Here is a 17107-nt window from a genome sequence, read left to right on the forward strand (position 1 = left end):
GGGCTGGATGGTGGTGTGCTCCCAGCCCCGTGTTCCCATGGCATGGATAACATGAGCCCAGGTTTAAATGACACAGCAGGAAAGGGGTTAAAGTTTAAATAACTGTTTTGTATATGAATTAATGTATGTAGCTTTGAGCCAAAATATCTACCATTAATTTTTCCACCTATTTCAGGAGCAGTAAGATACACAAAGTAAAGTTTATTTTGGTACTTGGTATACTTCACTCTCATTAAAAATAAATTAATCAGCAAATTCCTACACAGCTCAGCCTTCTTTTATGTAAATACAAGCCAGCTGTAATGAATTACAAGGTGTTATTATCTCACACACACTGTATAATACTTCACACATAAGAGGTTTCTCTGCTTAGCTCAGCTTTCAACAAAAGCATCTTAAATAAACTGCAAGCAAGTTGTTTGGGCTGTAATGTTTTCACAGAGAAGGGATACACCTCACACAGAGAGAGGGGCTCTTTACATGACTCATTTTATAACAAGTTAAACTGAGGAAGCTCACCCTGGAAAAAAAAAAACAAAATGCCTTTTTTATACGCAGAAGGCTCCCTAAAAGAAGATTTAAAAAAAGCAAACCCACAAGGCAGTGTTTGGGAGCCTCTATGCTGCATCCCAGTGCTTTTTACATGGGGAAGGGCTGGCAAATATTCCCCAACACACACACTATGAAGAAAGCAACTTGAGAAGGAAGTACAGTCACAGCCAGGCACAGTTACACTTTCACCAGACTACGGAGTCACAAATAAAGGATTAAATTCACAAATTAAGGATTATCATCTTCTACTTTTGCTTAATACTTTTATTAGGAATAAATCCTGATTTTATAGGGCTTATTCTTATCAAAAGCACACATAGCACAGAAAACAAACACACTGCAATTTTACCCAGACTGACATTTATTATTGACTCGGATTTTGGACAGAAGAGAAATAAAAACTGTTTTTGTCACTGACCTGGAAACAGCCTGGTGAACCTTCCACCCACACAGAGCACCTTGGCCTCTGCTGGTCTCACCAGTGCAGCTCCTGCTCCCCTAATTACTGTGTTGGCATCATTTGCCTGCACAGCCACAGAACGTTGTCACTGGTGTTGAAGGATCTTGCTAAAAAGCCCTGGACTGCTACTCTGGGGGATGGAGGATGGCAGAGTCCTGTCCCAGGGGCACAAACAGGGATGTTCTTTTCGTAAAGGAGTTCCTAGAGCACAATTCTACAAAGAATGTGGAAGTATCAGCAAGACAGACTGAAACATCAAGTACTGAGGCAGCATTTAGTGACAGCCCAGCCACAATTGGGGCTTTAATCTCCCTAAGACAGCCAAAGTCACAGAGGATTGCTGGGGACTGTGCATTATTCTTTGCATTCTCTTATCCTTGTGCAACGAAGCAGAGAGTTCCTAAAAGGGATTTTCACAGAAAACCCTTCAGAATCTGTTAAAGCAATTCTTAACTCCACTAAAGCAAAGATGGACCATTCCATCCTGATATCAGGCATTTAAAATATATACTTAATATCTAAATATGCAAAGCTCAGATTTGCTTTCACAACCATTCAGGGAGCAGAGGACACCACTGTGTCTCTGAGTAGCAGCTCTTTAAACGAGGCAAGGGACAGAAATGTCTTCTTGAGAGAACTCTACATCATGGTAAATACCTGGTCTCCTAAAGGCAGAAGGCAGCTCTGTCCATTTGTCAGCAAGGGCCACTCAGGGCCATAAAAAGGACAGAGGTTCTTAAAACAACGAGCATTTATTTGTGGGTGAAGATTCAGGAGTACGGCTGTCCAGGAGGCTACTGAGGCACCACGGATGGGATAGCTAATGAAACGTTTTCCTTCCAACAGCAGACTTTTCTTCCTGACCACACAGCCTCAGCCCAGTCCCCTTGCAGGCATGCTTCCCAAGCTGTTCTGACACGCAGATCTCAGAGTCCTTCGTCGTTGTAAACAGGGGACAGGGGCTTGAGGATGCTGCGGGCGTTGCTCTCCACCAGCGGCCGCCAGCTCACCTCGCCCGTGAGCAGCAGGTCCTCCCCGCTCAGCGCGTCCAGGTGCTGCACCTGCAAGCACAGCAAGTCACTGCCACGTGTCCCATCACCCAGGCAGCTCCTTCAGCAGCTACACAAACACCTTTCTTTCCAAAATGCAAGCACAACAGGGAGATTTCAGCCTACTCTGCCAGTTGTGTGAGGTAGACCTAAAAAGATCACTTCCGACTGCGAAGCGTCATGGAAAGGCCAGGATAAGGATCTGCAGATCCTCTGGAGTTACCTGCGTCACTGATGCCTTAGCTAATGCCTCCTCTGAAGGTTTGGCAACAGGGCAAAGAGGAGCCACGCAAAGCTGCCCTGAGTCACTTCATCCTCCTGGTGGTTACTGCAGGGGACACTGCCTGGACCAGCACCCCATGGAGAGCTCCCATCCTTCACACAAATGAGGCTTCAGCTACAGAAAAATGGCCTGATCAGCAGGGAACACCTGGGATTTATCACATAAAAGCACACGAGCTGGAAGAAGTGAACATGCAATGAATGCTCATCCTCACAACAGAAGAACTCCCAGAATGATTTGGGCTGGAAGGGACCTTAAAGCTCACACAGTCCCACCCCCTGCCATGGGCAGGGACACCTTCCACTGTCCCAGGCTGTTCCAAGCCCTGTCCAGCCTGGCCTTGAACACTTCCAGGGATCCAGGGGCATCCACAACCTCTCTGGGCAAGATAGGTGGGATCTAATGTAATTTTAAGGTGTGATGTAAGCAAAATTTAAAAAAAAACCCCTCATCATACAGCAGAGGGTCAACTTGCTGCCACTGGTCACCCTAAATATGGGAAATGGGGGGAAAAAAAAAAAAGAGAAGTCCCTCAAGGATCAGTCAAAGGCAAACCTACCACCATTAGCTCAGGAAGGCTGGGAGAGCTGACCAGGGCCACAGTACATGTTGTCCTGTCAGTAGGTTCTCCTCTGGCATCCACTAATAGCCATTGTTAAAGACAGGAACCACAAGAAACTGTGGGGACAACCTGGTACACAGTGTTATTGGAAACAAAGGATAATTCAACAAGGAGTTTCTTAACAGGGGAATGAATGCACCCACGGCCACAGAGGGTCACACTGGGAAGCCACCTAAGCACAATGTCCTGTTCCTGACAGTCACCACCAGCAGCTTCCCCAGGAGGAGTTAAACACAGCACACAATGCTCTTTTCCTTGTTCATTTTTCCTCCCTTGCAAAATCTGTTAATTCACAGATTTTGAGTCTGAAGTGGTTGTGGATTTAATAGCCCTGGCCAAACTTTTCTTCCATAAACTTTGCCAGTGGCTTTGGAACCCACGTGCAATTGCAGCACCCCAACCAACAGTGGCAACGTTCTGTCCCCACATTCCTGTGTCACTGAACACCCTTCCTTGCTCACCTTTCACATGCCTTTGGGATTTCCCAGAGCTGCCTCCCATTCTTTCTCCTTTTCTTTCTCAGGCAGGGGATTCTTCTCACTGCTAATAAAGGAGCTGTTTCACTGTCACCCTTAGTGCTCCTCTCTGAGCCTTTCTTCAGTTAACATTTTATCTGTCCTGATGGTCAGCACCTGAACCAGACACATTATTCCAGCTCATGAGGGTACCAGGGATGTAAAGCTGGTACCACAGCACTGTTTTATCCTTTATTCATTCCCTAGTAGTTCTGAGTATTTGTTTTACATTTTTTTAAACTCTATGGAGTGCTGAGCTGATATTTTGATAATAAAATTGTAATCTCAAGGCCTCATTCCTGCGTGGTAACAGTTCACAGCTCACTGGTACATATGTAAAGCTGGCTATGTTTTCCCCAAGTGCACAACTTATCTGCAGGAATGACCTGTCTGCATAGAACCTGTGCTGATTCCTCCCCAATGTGCCACATTTTCCTGCCTGATCACTCTTTCCTATTCAACTGCTGATTGGCTTCAGACCTATCCTTTGCTTGAATATCCAGAAGTGCAACAAATTCCCCATCTGGCAAGAAATTATTCCAAATTACATGTTTTTTATATGTGTTTGCCCCCAGCAAACTTTCCTACAGCCTCACCATTGAGCATCAGCAACCTTCAGCATTAAATTAAGCCAGTCCCTCCCAAGAACTCTCTAGCATTCCCAAAGTGTCTTCAGTCCCTTAGGAAACTCAGCCCTTTACTTCCCATTTTCTCAGACACACACTGAAATACTGTCTCTCCATACCTCTATCTGATGCTGAATATAGTATTGGAAACATTACAGAGAATGATGTTGTGAAAGTTCTGGTCTTCAACTTCCTGTCCAACACCCTCCACTTTTCCTCCATAACCTCTCACCCCTTTTCTTTGGTGCCCACTTGGACTCTATCCCACCAACATTTCCCACTGATCTGGTTCACAAACCCCCTCAGGGCTGAGAGGACAAACACTACTCAGTATTGTCTCCTCCAGGTAACAACTGAAAGAAACAGAAAGAATTCTGGAAAACAAACCCTTTTGCTTCTTTTCCTCAAAGTCACCAAGAGATTTTCAAGCTCTATGTGCTATTTCACTGTGAAGAGAATCCCAACTCTCTAACATTGGTAATAATTCTACAACAAGTTGCAGCCTATTTCTGAAACATTTTGTCAAGCCCCTCCATAGCATGGCTCCAGAAACAGATGAGCAGGATTGCTTTCAATATTCCATTTAATTTCTCTGCAGCCATTTGTCATCAAACTGCAGTAATGATCTGTTCTCTCTGGTGACCAGGGACAGGACCTGAGGGAATGGCTGGAGCTGTGTCAGGGAGGGTTAGGCTGGATATAAGGGTTAGGTTGTTCTTCCCCCAGAGGGTGCTGGGCACTGCCCAGGCTCCCCAGGGAATGGGCATGGCCCTGAGGCTGCCAGAGCCCCAGGAGCATTTGGACAACGCTCTCAGGCACAGGGTGGGGTTGTTGGGGTGTCTGTGCAGGGCTTGGAGCTGGGCTGGGTGATCCTTGAGGGTCCCTTCCAGCTCAGGACATTCCACGACTCTATAATAAATGTCATCCAGTTTTCAGATTTTTACCTTCTTCTCCTTAAAAATGATCACTGAATATTAAAATCAGATTTATTTATGAGAACTGAGCTGCATATGCAAGCAATAAAAGAAAGCACTGCACGTCCTGAAGCAGAGGCTGAGCAGAGTGGGGCTGTACCTGTTTGCGCACATACTCCACAAGCAACTCCAGGTGCCGAGGGTCATCACAGTTCCTGTTAAAAAGGTTTCTCCAAAGAGCTGCTGCCAGAACATGATCATCAGACAAGATTCCCTAAAGGGAAGTACAGAGGGGGATTAAAAACTGCACATGAAGAAGGTTTGAACACAAGACACCCCCATTCGTGTATTTGGCCCCCGGCCACAGCACCTGTCCCAGAGTCCCCAGCTGCCATGGGCTCTGCACATGGAAAGGCAGCAACATCACTCTTTCCCAGAATGGAAAAACAACCCTGGCCTTAAATTAATTTACAGAGCAGCCTGTAACCAATTTTCTGGCAAGTTAATTTGGAAAAAATCTGGGTCAGGGTATTCCTAATGTCGGAGTTGATAACTGCATTTCTATGTTATGAAATCTTTACCATAAAAATGGTGATCTTACAGAGAAGGCAGCAGCACCTCATGGGAATGTGTGAAGCCTGTGACACTTTAAAAAGAAAAATTAAAGGATATTTAATCCAATATTGCAGAACAGTAGTCTGGAGTTTGCTATTTTTCTCTGCTTTTTTACTTTTCATTCTAAATGAGAGAAAAATCTTGCTCATCAAGAACTATCTAGATTTTTCCAGTTAAATCTAATATTAGCTTTGGTTTATACAAGAACCACATCCATTAATGTTATTTCTCCAAACTCTCTTGAACTTTTATTGTCTTTTTAGATTATGTGGTGTTGTCACCACAGGCTCATAATTCTCATCTTCTGTTGACACATTTGCCAAAGGCAAAAGACTTTAAAATATCCAGTTAGAAATAAAAAAAGGTCCACACATCTTTAATCGAATCAAGCATTTTGTTTCCAAAAAGATTGTCAACAAAACACAGGCAGACACATCCTGGCTATACTTAAAACTAGATTAAACCTTGCATGTGTAGCACTGTCCACAACTCTATGAGGTTACATGTACAGTATATTAATAATGCAAATCACTGCACAAAAAAATAATACCACAATGTGAATAAGAGCATCTGAAGAGCAACACTCACTAGAGCAAAAAAATGATGTCTTTTCCTCTTGAAAGTCCTGCAGACTCTTGTGCAGAGTGGTGCTTTTGCCTCCCTGTATAATTAGGTACTGCCTATTAATATTCTTGCATAAACTCCCTATAAATACTCTATAAATCCTCTCTTTGCTTTCAAAGTACAGCTGAGTACAACAGGATTCAGAGGGAGGAAATGATTTAGTGATGGCCAAGCAGGGATGGTGAAGCAGCACAAAGAACAGCCCACCTTCCAGACCCCATGGTTTAAATCCATATGTTCTGTGCTTTCTGGTTTCCTCCAAGAACTTTCATTCAAGGCTGCTTCCCCAACATAATATTTCTCCAAAGAAATGGACAGTGAATGTTTTACCCATCTGGACTATTCTGTGTTCAGGAATTAGATGGTCTATTTGTTGTACATTCCCTGAAAACATCCACCTTACCTCATCGTATCCAAACAGAGCTGCATAGAAATTTTCTACCATCCTTTTCAAGTCTTCTTTTAGAACAGCAGAATTAATCTGAAAAACAAACCAGAAAACCATCAGTACAGGCTCTAAGGAAGATGTGAGGAGAAAATATTCCCAGTTTCACTGTGAGTGGACAAAGAACCACCAGTGCCCCAGCCCACCTCACTGAGATTTGGCTGCGAGCAAGTGTCAGTCATTTTGGAAGCCCCTGTGACACAGCTCTGTTAATTCTGACACACCTGAGGTCGGTGTTACTCAGTACACAACTGGCAGGAACATCCCCAGCCAACAGCTCTGCAACAGCTGCAGGAGTGCAGAGAAAATGCTGCTGGGGGAGCATGAAGCAAGGCTGCCCTTGCAGTGGCAGCACAGCCCGAGAGCATGGAGACTCCTCTGTAGTTTAACTATTGAGCAGTTATTCCAGACCTTCATTTATCCATAGAAACTCAAAGGTTTTTCAGCTTTTTTTCCCCGAAGCGCAGACTGCAGGGCTGGATGTTCTTCTACAGAAGAAGTACTGTAATGCTAAAGACAGAGACACCATCCTGCCACTGCTCCTCCTGTACTGTCCAGACAAACTCTCAGCCAGCAAGAACACGAATTCTGCCTCTCCGGCATCTCTAGCAGCTCAGACTTACAAGTTTTTGACTATGACTAAATTTCTTTCAGTCTGTGATGACCCAGCAACTTTCCCCATGCTCTAAGTGTGACTCAGTCCAAGTTCCACACTGACCTTTAACTAAATTTAATAACTGCTTAAGTATTTGCTGGGTTGGCCTAAGCCACCCATTGGCATGAGAACTGACCCCATGTGAGCCTAAAATGGGACTGACCAACCGCTGGGTGCAGAGGGATGGCTGAAATGCCTCCTGTACATCTCCCTCATCCACACTGTCTGTCCCTCTTGCCTGGACTCATTACTTCTACCAACAAAGTGATGCAGTTCCTCTCCCAAGGGCCCAGCTACACTTTGGTAAAGCTTCTTCTCTGTAGTGACTGCCAGGAGGGATCCAAGAGACACAAAGCATTTCTTTTCCACAGCTCTCACACGCTCCAGAAGTACAAATGACAAGGTGCATCAGCCCTGCACGCCAGCAGGACACTCAGGTGTGACACTGCACTTTGCAGAAACAGGATTTACACACAAGAGACACCAGCCCATCACACCCACCACATTGGGAACCCCTTGTCCTGAATACTCTCTCAGTATCCTTACGAGTATTCACCTTGGCAATTACACAGCAGCTTTTCTATCGAAATATGAGTTAGTTTCTGCCAAGTGAACAAATTTCCAGTTCAGATACTCTTCCCTTAAACCACTGTCTTTTTTCATCTGATTTTTATAGAAATGCACATAGTGCAAACACAAGGAAAATTCCTTTTATGTCAGTTACTCATATTTTTCCATTAATATAAACTATTAAAATTCATGCAGATACTTTATAGGCTATCAAGATTTGGAGACTGGTTATTACTGAATGTTTAAAAAAAGAACTAAACATAAGAAATTAGAGGGTTAAATGATGACTGCAACTTCTGTAATGACTTAATTAAATTTTTATTGAGTACATAAACTATGATGTCATTTCTACCCAACCATGCTCAAACCTTCTATGCATGTCAGAGATCGTGGTTTTTCTCAATAGAACATACTTCTAAATAAGCTGCACTTCTACAGCTCTAATAAGGGGGAGCAGGTCTCATGTAACACACTCAATAAATTATCCTTCCATTTTAAACAAACAAATTCCATGAGTTATTATATATTTGCCACGCACTTTTTATGACATAATAAAAATGTTACCTCAAGGATTACTTAACACATACTACAAATGTTACAGCAGGCAACTGCAAGGGGCAAAGAAAACAAATAGTCCCATTACAGAGACAAGTCCTGGACCATACATCCCTGGGGAAGCAGCTTTCCCTACTAAAAACAAAGAGCAGCAGCTTTAAGTTAGCAAGAAACAGATCGATGAAGGAGATAACCAAGTTAAACAAACATGGCAATAAATACATCTTAAAAGACAGTTTCAGATACAAAATCTGAGTTTGGGGATGGAGCTGTATCTTAGGCAATGAAATGAAGGTATATTGCAGTTTCTGAAGAATACAACTGGCATTGGTCAAGTACAAACATTGAAGGAAAAATCCCTTCTTTATAAATCAAGATAAATGAGCAAATCCAAATCAGTGTTTGCTGGAAGCGCTTCCTCTTTCGAAGCTCGTACAAGTTCTTACCACTGGGCAGTTTCAGGATCTGATTGGTCACGATTCTGCTGACTCTTCCACAGTTTGTTATTAAGAAGAAAAACTGCTAGAGAATTTCAAGTGAGTAATTGCTAATAACAAGGAAAAAATCAGTAACATCTGGAGCTCTTCTTGGGACTTTGCCCCTTTGCCTTCCTTGGAACAGCCCAGTGCAGAGCTGTCACTGGACAGATTTATGTGCTATGGCCTGCATGACACAGGACTATGTTAGTTCAAAACAAGGAACCCATTTTTGGTACACATCTCACCTTTACAAGACCTCTGAAACAAGGAAATGTACAGCTAACATTATCTTCCTGCTACATGTCACAACTGTTCTCTGAAAGGCTCCATGAGCCCACGTTCTGCCTGGGGGACAACTGCAGCAAGCAGCTGCTGGATTTTCCATGTCACAGTGAAGAAACCGTCTTCAGCCTCAGCGAGTTCATGTGCATCATCCAACAGCTACATGCTGAGGGTGACTGCAGCAGACAAGTGACAGCACCAACTCTCACAGAAGGTTTTGTATTCTAAGAGGATTTCTAGGGAGGTAAGAGTGTACTGCTCTCCTGGACTGCTGGACACGTAGCAAAAGACCTAACACGTGGACATGGTATTTAAAGTGCATGCTGCTCTAGAATAAGTCCATATCAGTGTCCTGTGATGGATCAAGAGCTTCCTTTGGTAATGAATCTCCTCCTTCTCCCCACTTGCTTTGGCTCACGGTGCAGAGTAGGATCAGTGTGCACAGACTGGAAGGTAACAAATGACAGGACAAGAGGAACGGCCTCAAGTTGTGTGAGGAGAGGTTTAGATTGGATATGAGGGAAAAGAAACAACAGAAAGAGTTTTAAAACATTGGCACAGGCTTCCCAGGGCAGTGGTGGGGTCACCATCCCTGGTTCAAAAACGTGTGGGTGTGGCAGTTGAGGACATGGTTTAATGGTGAACATGGGGGTGGTGGTGTTGGATTGACTGATGGTGACCAGATGATCTGAAATGTGTTTCCCCATCTTAACAATTCTATGACTCCATGAGCTCTGATGTGCTCTGCCTGCTCAGAGCCATCAGCCCAGGGATGAGCCCAGGGCCGCCGAGGTGCAGCACACTGGATCCCTGGCAGTGTCACTGCACGCCTGTGTCCTGCCAGCGCTGCCCAAGCTGGGATGGCCAACAGGCTGCACTGAGAGCACTGCAACAGGAGTTTCTTTCTGCTTCAGCTTTTGCCAGCATGTGTTGCACCCTTAAGCTACTTTAACACATTAATCCTTCCATAGACTATAAAGCCAGAAGGGGCACTTCTAACTGCCTCGTACAAGCACTAGTCATTGAATTCCAGGCAGCAATTCCTCTCTTTAGGCTGTACGTTATGCTTGAACTAGACTTTTTTATGAAGAGATTTCAGCCAGAAGAAATGATTAGATCATAGAACCTGACCCTCTGCATATCACAGACCATTACACTTCACCGAGTTCCCCCTGTACTAAGCTCACTAAGTTGTGTTTGGCTAAAGCATATCACCCTCACAGTTGAACATGTGTATCTCATTTCATATTTGAATTTTCTGGCTTGGGTTTCCACCCCCTCATTCTCATTATACCATTCCTGCTAGAATAAATAGCCTCTTCTGTACAATGTGTTTGCTCCTGTACCTGTACACAACGGATGTGTTGGCACAGTCATCTTTTCCAACTAAGACTGGGCTCTTCCAGGTGCACTGTCACACCACGTCAGCAGCACACTCCTGGAGGGGTCAAAGTTGCAACAGCAAAGTAGTGGTTTATGCTGATACAGTAAAAATTAATCCATCCCTTGTGCAAAACAAGTTCCACAGGTCTGAGTACACTCATGCTGTCATGGCTGAGTCCACTCTGGGGACTTCTGCAGCTCCGCTGCCATAAACATCAACCACTCTCACTGACACTTCTGACTGCTGGAGCAGGATTATCAGCAATCCTGAAGGAGATACAGGACTGATCTTTCATGATAAAAAATGTCATTCCACAAATATTTAGGCTTTTTTATGCCCCTTCTCTCAAGTTGCAATTGGACAGAATTACTTGTAATATGGTTTATGTTATTTATAAATAATACATAAGCACTTATGTATGGGCTTTTTTGAGTGCTTGCTCAAAACACTGTTAAAACACACATGACATTAAGTGGGCAAATGCAGCCCTTTTATTTCATCCTATAACATCACTCCTGCTTGCAGGACAGTAATTTTGAAATTATTGAGACTGTAGCTAGGATCAAAAAGATTAAATTAATAAAACAGATGAGGAAGATTTCTGTAGCAAGGGGCCAGTTCCTTCAGGCACATACTTGTGAAATGACAAAGGTATCGAAGAAATTATTTTTCCAATCTTCAATTTTTGAGCTTTTTATTAAATGCTCTGCTACTTTGTCTGCAAAGCATATCACTGCTTGTAATTAGCCACAGCTTGAGTCCTGTATGCTTTAAATAATAACTCTTCTGATAAATTCTCTATTTTTTTAATTTGAAGTAGTTTTGTAATACACCTCCATAATCATTAACTTCAGAGAACAATCTTTAAAGCCTTCTTTGGTATTCAGCGATAACCTACTCTAATATTCTTTTAACCTAGACAAAAGCTAAATGTTAGGTCGCAGCAGAACCAGCTCCTGCCAAAATCTTCAATCCATAAAAACAATATGTTAATGGAAAAAGTTGTTCGTGCTCTTCTACCTTCATAACAATTGTGCAATCATCAATAAGGCTCCTCAGAGGAAGTTTATTTCAAGCAGACACAGAAAAGCAAGTTATACAATATTACCTACATCTTTCAGCAAAAGCAAATGCTCACAGCTACCTATCTGCTACCCAGAAAATGAGCTTTGTTCCTATCTTGCAGTTTATTAATTTGGAAGCTCTGCTATGGTACCAGTTACAGATGCAGAGGAGATCACAGTACAATCTGAACTGTATTCAATGGCTTATTCCAAATTCCTGCTTCCCTGCAGAATGTGGCTGGCAGAGCTCACTGACAACCCCTCAAGAGAAGGATCAGGGAAAAGAGGTCAAATTGCTGTGCTCTGTCAAGTTGTGCTGATTCTCTGTAAGGTAAGCAGTTGTCAAGGGATTTTCCTGTAATGCCTCTTGAAAAAACTAGCTGCTACAAGCCTAAAGCTGATCACCAGTGTGTTTCTGAACACACCAGAATCAGGAATTCAACCTGAAAAACTGATAAAGGAAATTTCACAACCAAGTTTAAAAGAGGTCACTTGAAGAAGACAGTAGTAAAGGTAGATAAATCATTAAGTTAAACATGCACCATGAGCACTCACAGAGACCCTGTAAAGCTCCAGCTCCTCACTTAGACAAACCTCAGGGACTGTCATAAAGTGTCACACACCAGGAACACTGATCAGACCAAGGGGCCAGCTACCAGCATATCCTGCCTTCAACAGCAGCCAGAATCCCTGAGAAAAGGTCAAACCCTACAAAAGATGGTACCTACTTCCTCCAAGGATTCTCCCAACCAATTTCAGCTCAGGATACCTCCCAACTTTTGCTGCTTGTTTAGAGAGTAACCTCCAAAAGGTCTCTATGTCCAGCGAACTTTCTGCACCCACCATGTGCTTCAGCAAGAAGCGCCCTGGTCTGCTCCCCCTGAAACTGGCTCCTGCTGGTTTCATCTGCTGGCCCAGTCTTTCCACAGGATCAGGCAGTGAATACTCATTGCTCCATCACCTTCTCACAGCACTCAGGATTCTGAGAGTCAGAGAAGGATCCCACACTGGTTTGGAATGGAAGGGACCTTCAATCCCATCCATTTCCACCCCCTGCCATGGGCAGGGACACCTTCCACCAGACCAGGTTGCTCCAAGCCCTGTCCAACCTGGCCTTGGACACTCCCAGTCCATCATATTCCAGGTGATATGATCTGCCCATAGTGAAAGGCTTCAGGTAACTTTTAAAAAGTCAGGAGCAACAAAATTCCAGGGATTATTAAGTACTAAACTAAGTGAAACATATTAGCTAACATTAACAGGGCTGCAGAGACAGGAAAGGTGGCGTCCATTCTGAAAAGTACTTCAGCAGAAACAGGCAAGTACAAATTAGTAGAAAATACAGTAAAAGAAAATACAAATCAGAGATACTTATGACCAGTGATATTCAGTGCTGATAAAGGTACGAGTAGTAGGTGATAAAAAAAGTAATTCATAAAACCTATTTAACAATGTGCACAATTTGGCAGCTACAGTTTGGAAATGGGTCTTTAAAATCCATTTTACTAAATCCATTGAACTAAGTTCAACAATTCAGTAGTGAAGAAAAAGATAAATAAATTTTAGGCATTATAATGAAAGGAATATAAACCAAAAGAGGAACCCTATTCTGCCATAAATCCATAATGTACCTGCATATAAAATGCTGCACATAATTGTTACCTTTTAATCTCAGAACACATCTAAAAGTAGTGGAAACCACATAGAAAAGTCCATGATGACACGATGAGACATATGAGGAAACACTCGTTATATTCAGGGTGAAATGAAGAAGAAGATGGTGGAGAGGTAAAATCATGAGTGGTATCAAGCAGATAAACAAGGAATTATTGTCCACTGTTCCTCATTAAAAAAGATGTAGAAAGGAATCTGATGAAATGACCAAATAATACTTCAAAATTTAGGTGCTTTCTCATGCAATGAATTTAAGAGGCAGAAGTTACTGCCACAGGGCATTAAAGAGCAAAAAATATGGAAGAGGTAACAAAAGGCCTGCACATTCCTGGAGGGTTTCTGTCAGTGATCCCGGACACGGCGGTCCCTGTGCAGCTCTCGGGTTACCCGTTAGTAAATGCCAGGAGAATATACCAGAAGGAACTGACCCACAATTCTGTTTCTTATCCTTTATCCCAAATATCTCTGGTCATTGGCAGCCACAGCACACACTGGATCTTCATCTGACAGCAGCAGGAGTTCTGAACATGTTCAGTTTTGTCCATTTTTTGCTGACCTTTGCAGACACTGGCTGGTATCTCTCCTGTCTGGGTCTCTATTCTTTACTGCCCTGACCTCCATCAAGACAGGCACAGCTCATTAGATGATCCTGGACACCAGACATCAGGTCACTTTGCTGACTTGGCAGGAATTTCACCTGAAAAGTGCTAGTGCAATTAAAAAATTGCTGCCTTTACCATAGCCTTTAATACCCTCATGGGAAGAGGCTACATTTTATGTAGTAATATGAGCAAGAATGATCCTGCTCATACCAAATAGGTCATCCACCCCTAGGGGAAAAATAGTAAGAACACAAAAAAACATTATTTCTCCAAGAATTTGGGACCAGAACAAGCTGCTGTTGGAGGGGAACAGCAAGGTACCCATCTCCTCTCCTAAAAAACCTGTCCAAAAAAATGTTTATTTCATTTCAAATGGAGTGACAATTGCTAGAGTCCATACAATTAGTCAGCAATTAACCAGCCTAATCCTTACTGCTACAACCTTTATCCAGTGACTGAAGCCAGGACAAATGCAAATACTCACAATTAGTATCACCTTTTTAAATTCATTTCTGTAGTGCCTGGCACACTGGCTGATTTGTGTTTGCTCCATCAGCCTTCCCACTCTCTCCTAGCAGGACCCTGCTCATACGTGACCTGTTTGACATTCTCCCATCAGTTCCACATTTGGGTAAAATTCTAATTTGAAGTCACATTGCTTTCACCTTCTACCAATATTCTGCACCTTCTGGTTTCAATCATAAGCTGAGAAAAACCCGATTTCCCCAAGCATTCCTCCTCCCCAGGGCTTCAAACAAACGCAGGCCACAGAACAGTTAACAGTTAAATATTTTCTTGCCAATATTTTAAGAGTGCAGAAGGTTCCAAATTGCTGGTAAAATAAACAATGCCAGACTGTGAAAACTCCTGCCTGCCATATACTCTGATGTTAACAAGAGTTTCTTTATTACTGTAACCTTTCAGAAGAGAACAAAAATTATTTCTCTACCCTACTTCTGCCCTCAAGTAAAAGGCAGAGGAGGAAAGTGAACTATGAAAATGCTGCATGGTAAGATATTGTGAGTTTTCCATCTTACTTCTGCATTTCATTCAGACTCAATGCTGCTGTGAATAAGTAAACTTCCAGAAGATCCTAAAAGCATGGGCAAGGATTTTAAGAAGCCAAAATCTTCCTTACACAGTTTCCTGAATAATGTGGATTAAACCTATATAGTGGTCATCTTCCTTTCTGCAAGGACATCATAAAACAGGAAATACAAATGGGCAAATTCAGGATGCTTTCAAGAAGACACTTTATTTTTAAGCTCCTTGGTACCTGGCTCTGTCCTCTGGGGCTTTAATCGTGTGTTTCCACCAATTTCAGGGGCTCTGCCACTTCCCCACTTTTAAAAAATGAAGTCTTCAAACAGCATCTCCAACAGAACTGCTGGTACTCAGCATCAGTGAGACAAATTACTCCATAGCTATGGGGACACCCCCTAAAACCACTGCACCAGGCCTGCCTTCTGTTCCCTGCCAGATCCTTCTGGATGCCCAAGCTCTGTGAAAACCCATTTAGACCAGGGTTGCTCATTTCACATCGACCAAGATTGTACTGACCCCATCTCCCACCCATGACATCCCAACCATAAAAATGTCCCTTTTTATGTGCACTTATTCTCCTGGCCCCAAGGCCTCTGGACTAACTTGAAAGTCAACATGATGCACACTTTGCTAGCGACAAAGAGAGATCTCTAAGATTAGATATGCTGGTATTTAGGTCAAAACTTTTAAGTTTTGGCAGTATTTCCTGACCTTTGAATGAAATAAAATCCAAGCTCTTACAGAAGTGTAATGGTAATTAACTAGTTAATAGAGATAAAGCAAGTGCTGTGTAAGACCAGAAAGAAAAGAGAAAGAGACAACTGAGGACACACAAAGGAATAGAATCCACTGAGATTCTCAGACCAGGATGGAAAACAGAAAAGCACCTGAGCTTCCCTAGATGTGTACAAAAGTATCCTCTGCTGTTGCTTATACTAGGGTTGTAAAAGAAATCAGAGGAGTGAGCAAGTGTGGAAGCAGGCACTGGGATTACTGAGGGGATTGCACTTGCACTTCCTGATCATTATCTGTGGGAGCAGTTAACAAAAGCAGTCAAAAAAAAAGGGGTTTCAAAGAGCTGTCAGTTCTGCAAATGGATAAAACAGGCCAGGGAACTCAGAAAATGGAAGCAAAAGCTAAACCAAGCTCTAACAAGAAAACACAAGACTCACTGCTGAAGTGGAAGCAGAAGATGTCAGTGACTTTCTGCAGCGAAAACCACAAGCAACAATGCGATTAAAACCTATGGGGACAACAGAGAACCTCTCAATGGTTTGTTTGGTTTGATTTAGGACACTGGTCTTGGTATTATTTCTGTTTTTATGAAGGAGCTTAAAAGCACATTCTGGGAGAAGAACCTTTCCCTGTATAATGGACATAGAGTAATATAATACTGAAAAAATACGTAATACTGAAAAAAAACCGTACCTCTAGTAAAGGTGCCACAAGGCAGCTTCCAGTGTAATTCCTGCAGGCACTCTAGCAAGGCACGGAACAGGCCAAGGACACCACCTTACAGTAACAGGATCCAACACATCTGGGAAATTTAAATTGATTTTTTTATGCCAGAATTGATTTTTTTATGCCAGAAAACTGGGGCAGGCCAGCTGAAAAGAACCCAAGCATTTATTGTATCTTTATTTCAATACCAGGCATCGTCAGCATGGCCCAAACATCTCACCCAGGTGTGCTGGTTCCACAGATGCTGTCTCTAGAACAACCACATCAAAAGCAACCTGAGAAAGAGACCCCTATTTCAAAACTCCGTGTGCTGGTAAAGCTAAATTTGCATCATTACTGTTTGTTTCAGACATCATCACAGTTGAGATAATTCAAGGTAAAATTCCACATTCATGCACTGTCCTACATATTTAAGTTATTAAGATTCCCAGAATCAAATTTACTCTGGAAAAGTACCTGCTACTATTATTCATTTATGAAATGACAAAGCACTGGAAACTTACTGTGAACTCTCAAGCTCTTCGAGAAAATTTCAAGGGTCGATGAACTTTTTTTGATGATGTTCTTGAAACAGTAACTTCAGCTATCATACAGTGTCTGGCATCCTATTAAAAAACCCCACAAAAACCATA

The 17107-nt window shown here is 42.7% G+C and overlaps 1 protein-coding gene across 3 annotated transcripts in view; it reads right to left on the minus strand.

Moving 5' to 3' along the window:
* Nucleotides 1–417: 417 nt before the first annotated feature.
* Nucleotides 418–17107, minus strand: part of UQCC1 (ubiquinol-cytochrome c reductase complex assembly factor 1) — a 47563-nt gene continuing 30873 nt past the window's right edge. Inside the window, exons 7-9 of one of the 3 annotated variants that reach the window (XM_082292734.1) lie at nt 6664–6741; nt 5182–5295; nt 418–2073 (exon numbers count right to left, since the gene is read on the minus strand). In XM_082292734.1, coding sequence (XP_082148860.1) covers nt 1939–2073; nt 5182–5295; nt 6664–6741 — 327 coding nt within the window. In that variant the 3' untranslated portion in view covers nt 418–1938. Of the gene's footprint in view, nt 2074–2185; nt 2459–5181; nt 5296–6663; nt 6742–17107 lie in introns of those variants that run through there. The other 2 variants (XM_082292732.1, XM_082292733.1) reach the window with 2 other exon arrangements.

This window comes from Coloeus monedula, assembly GCF_965178545.1.
Source record: "Coloeus monedula genome assembly, chromosome: 17".
NCBI lineage: Eukaryota > Metazoa > Chordata > Aves > Passeriformes > Corvidae > Coloeus > Coloeus monedula.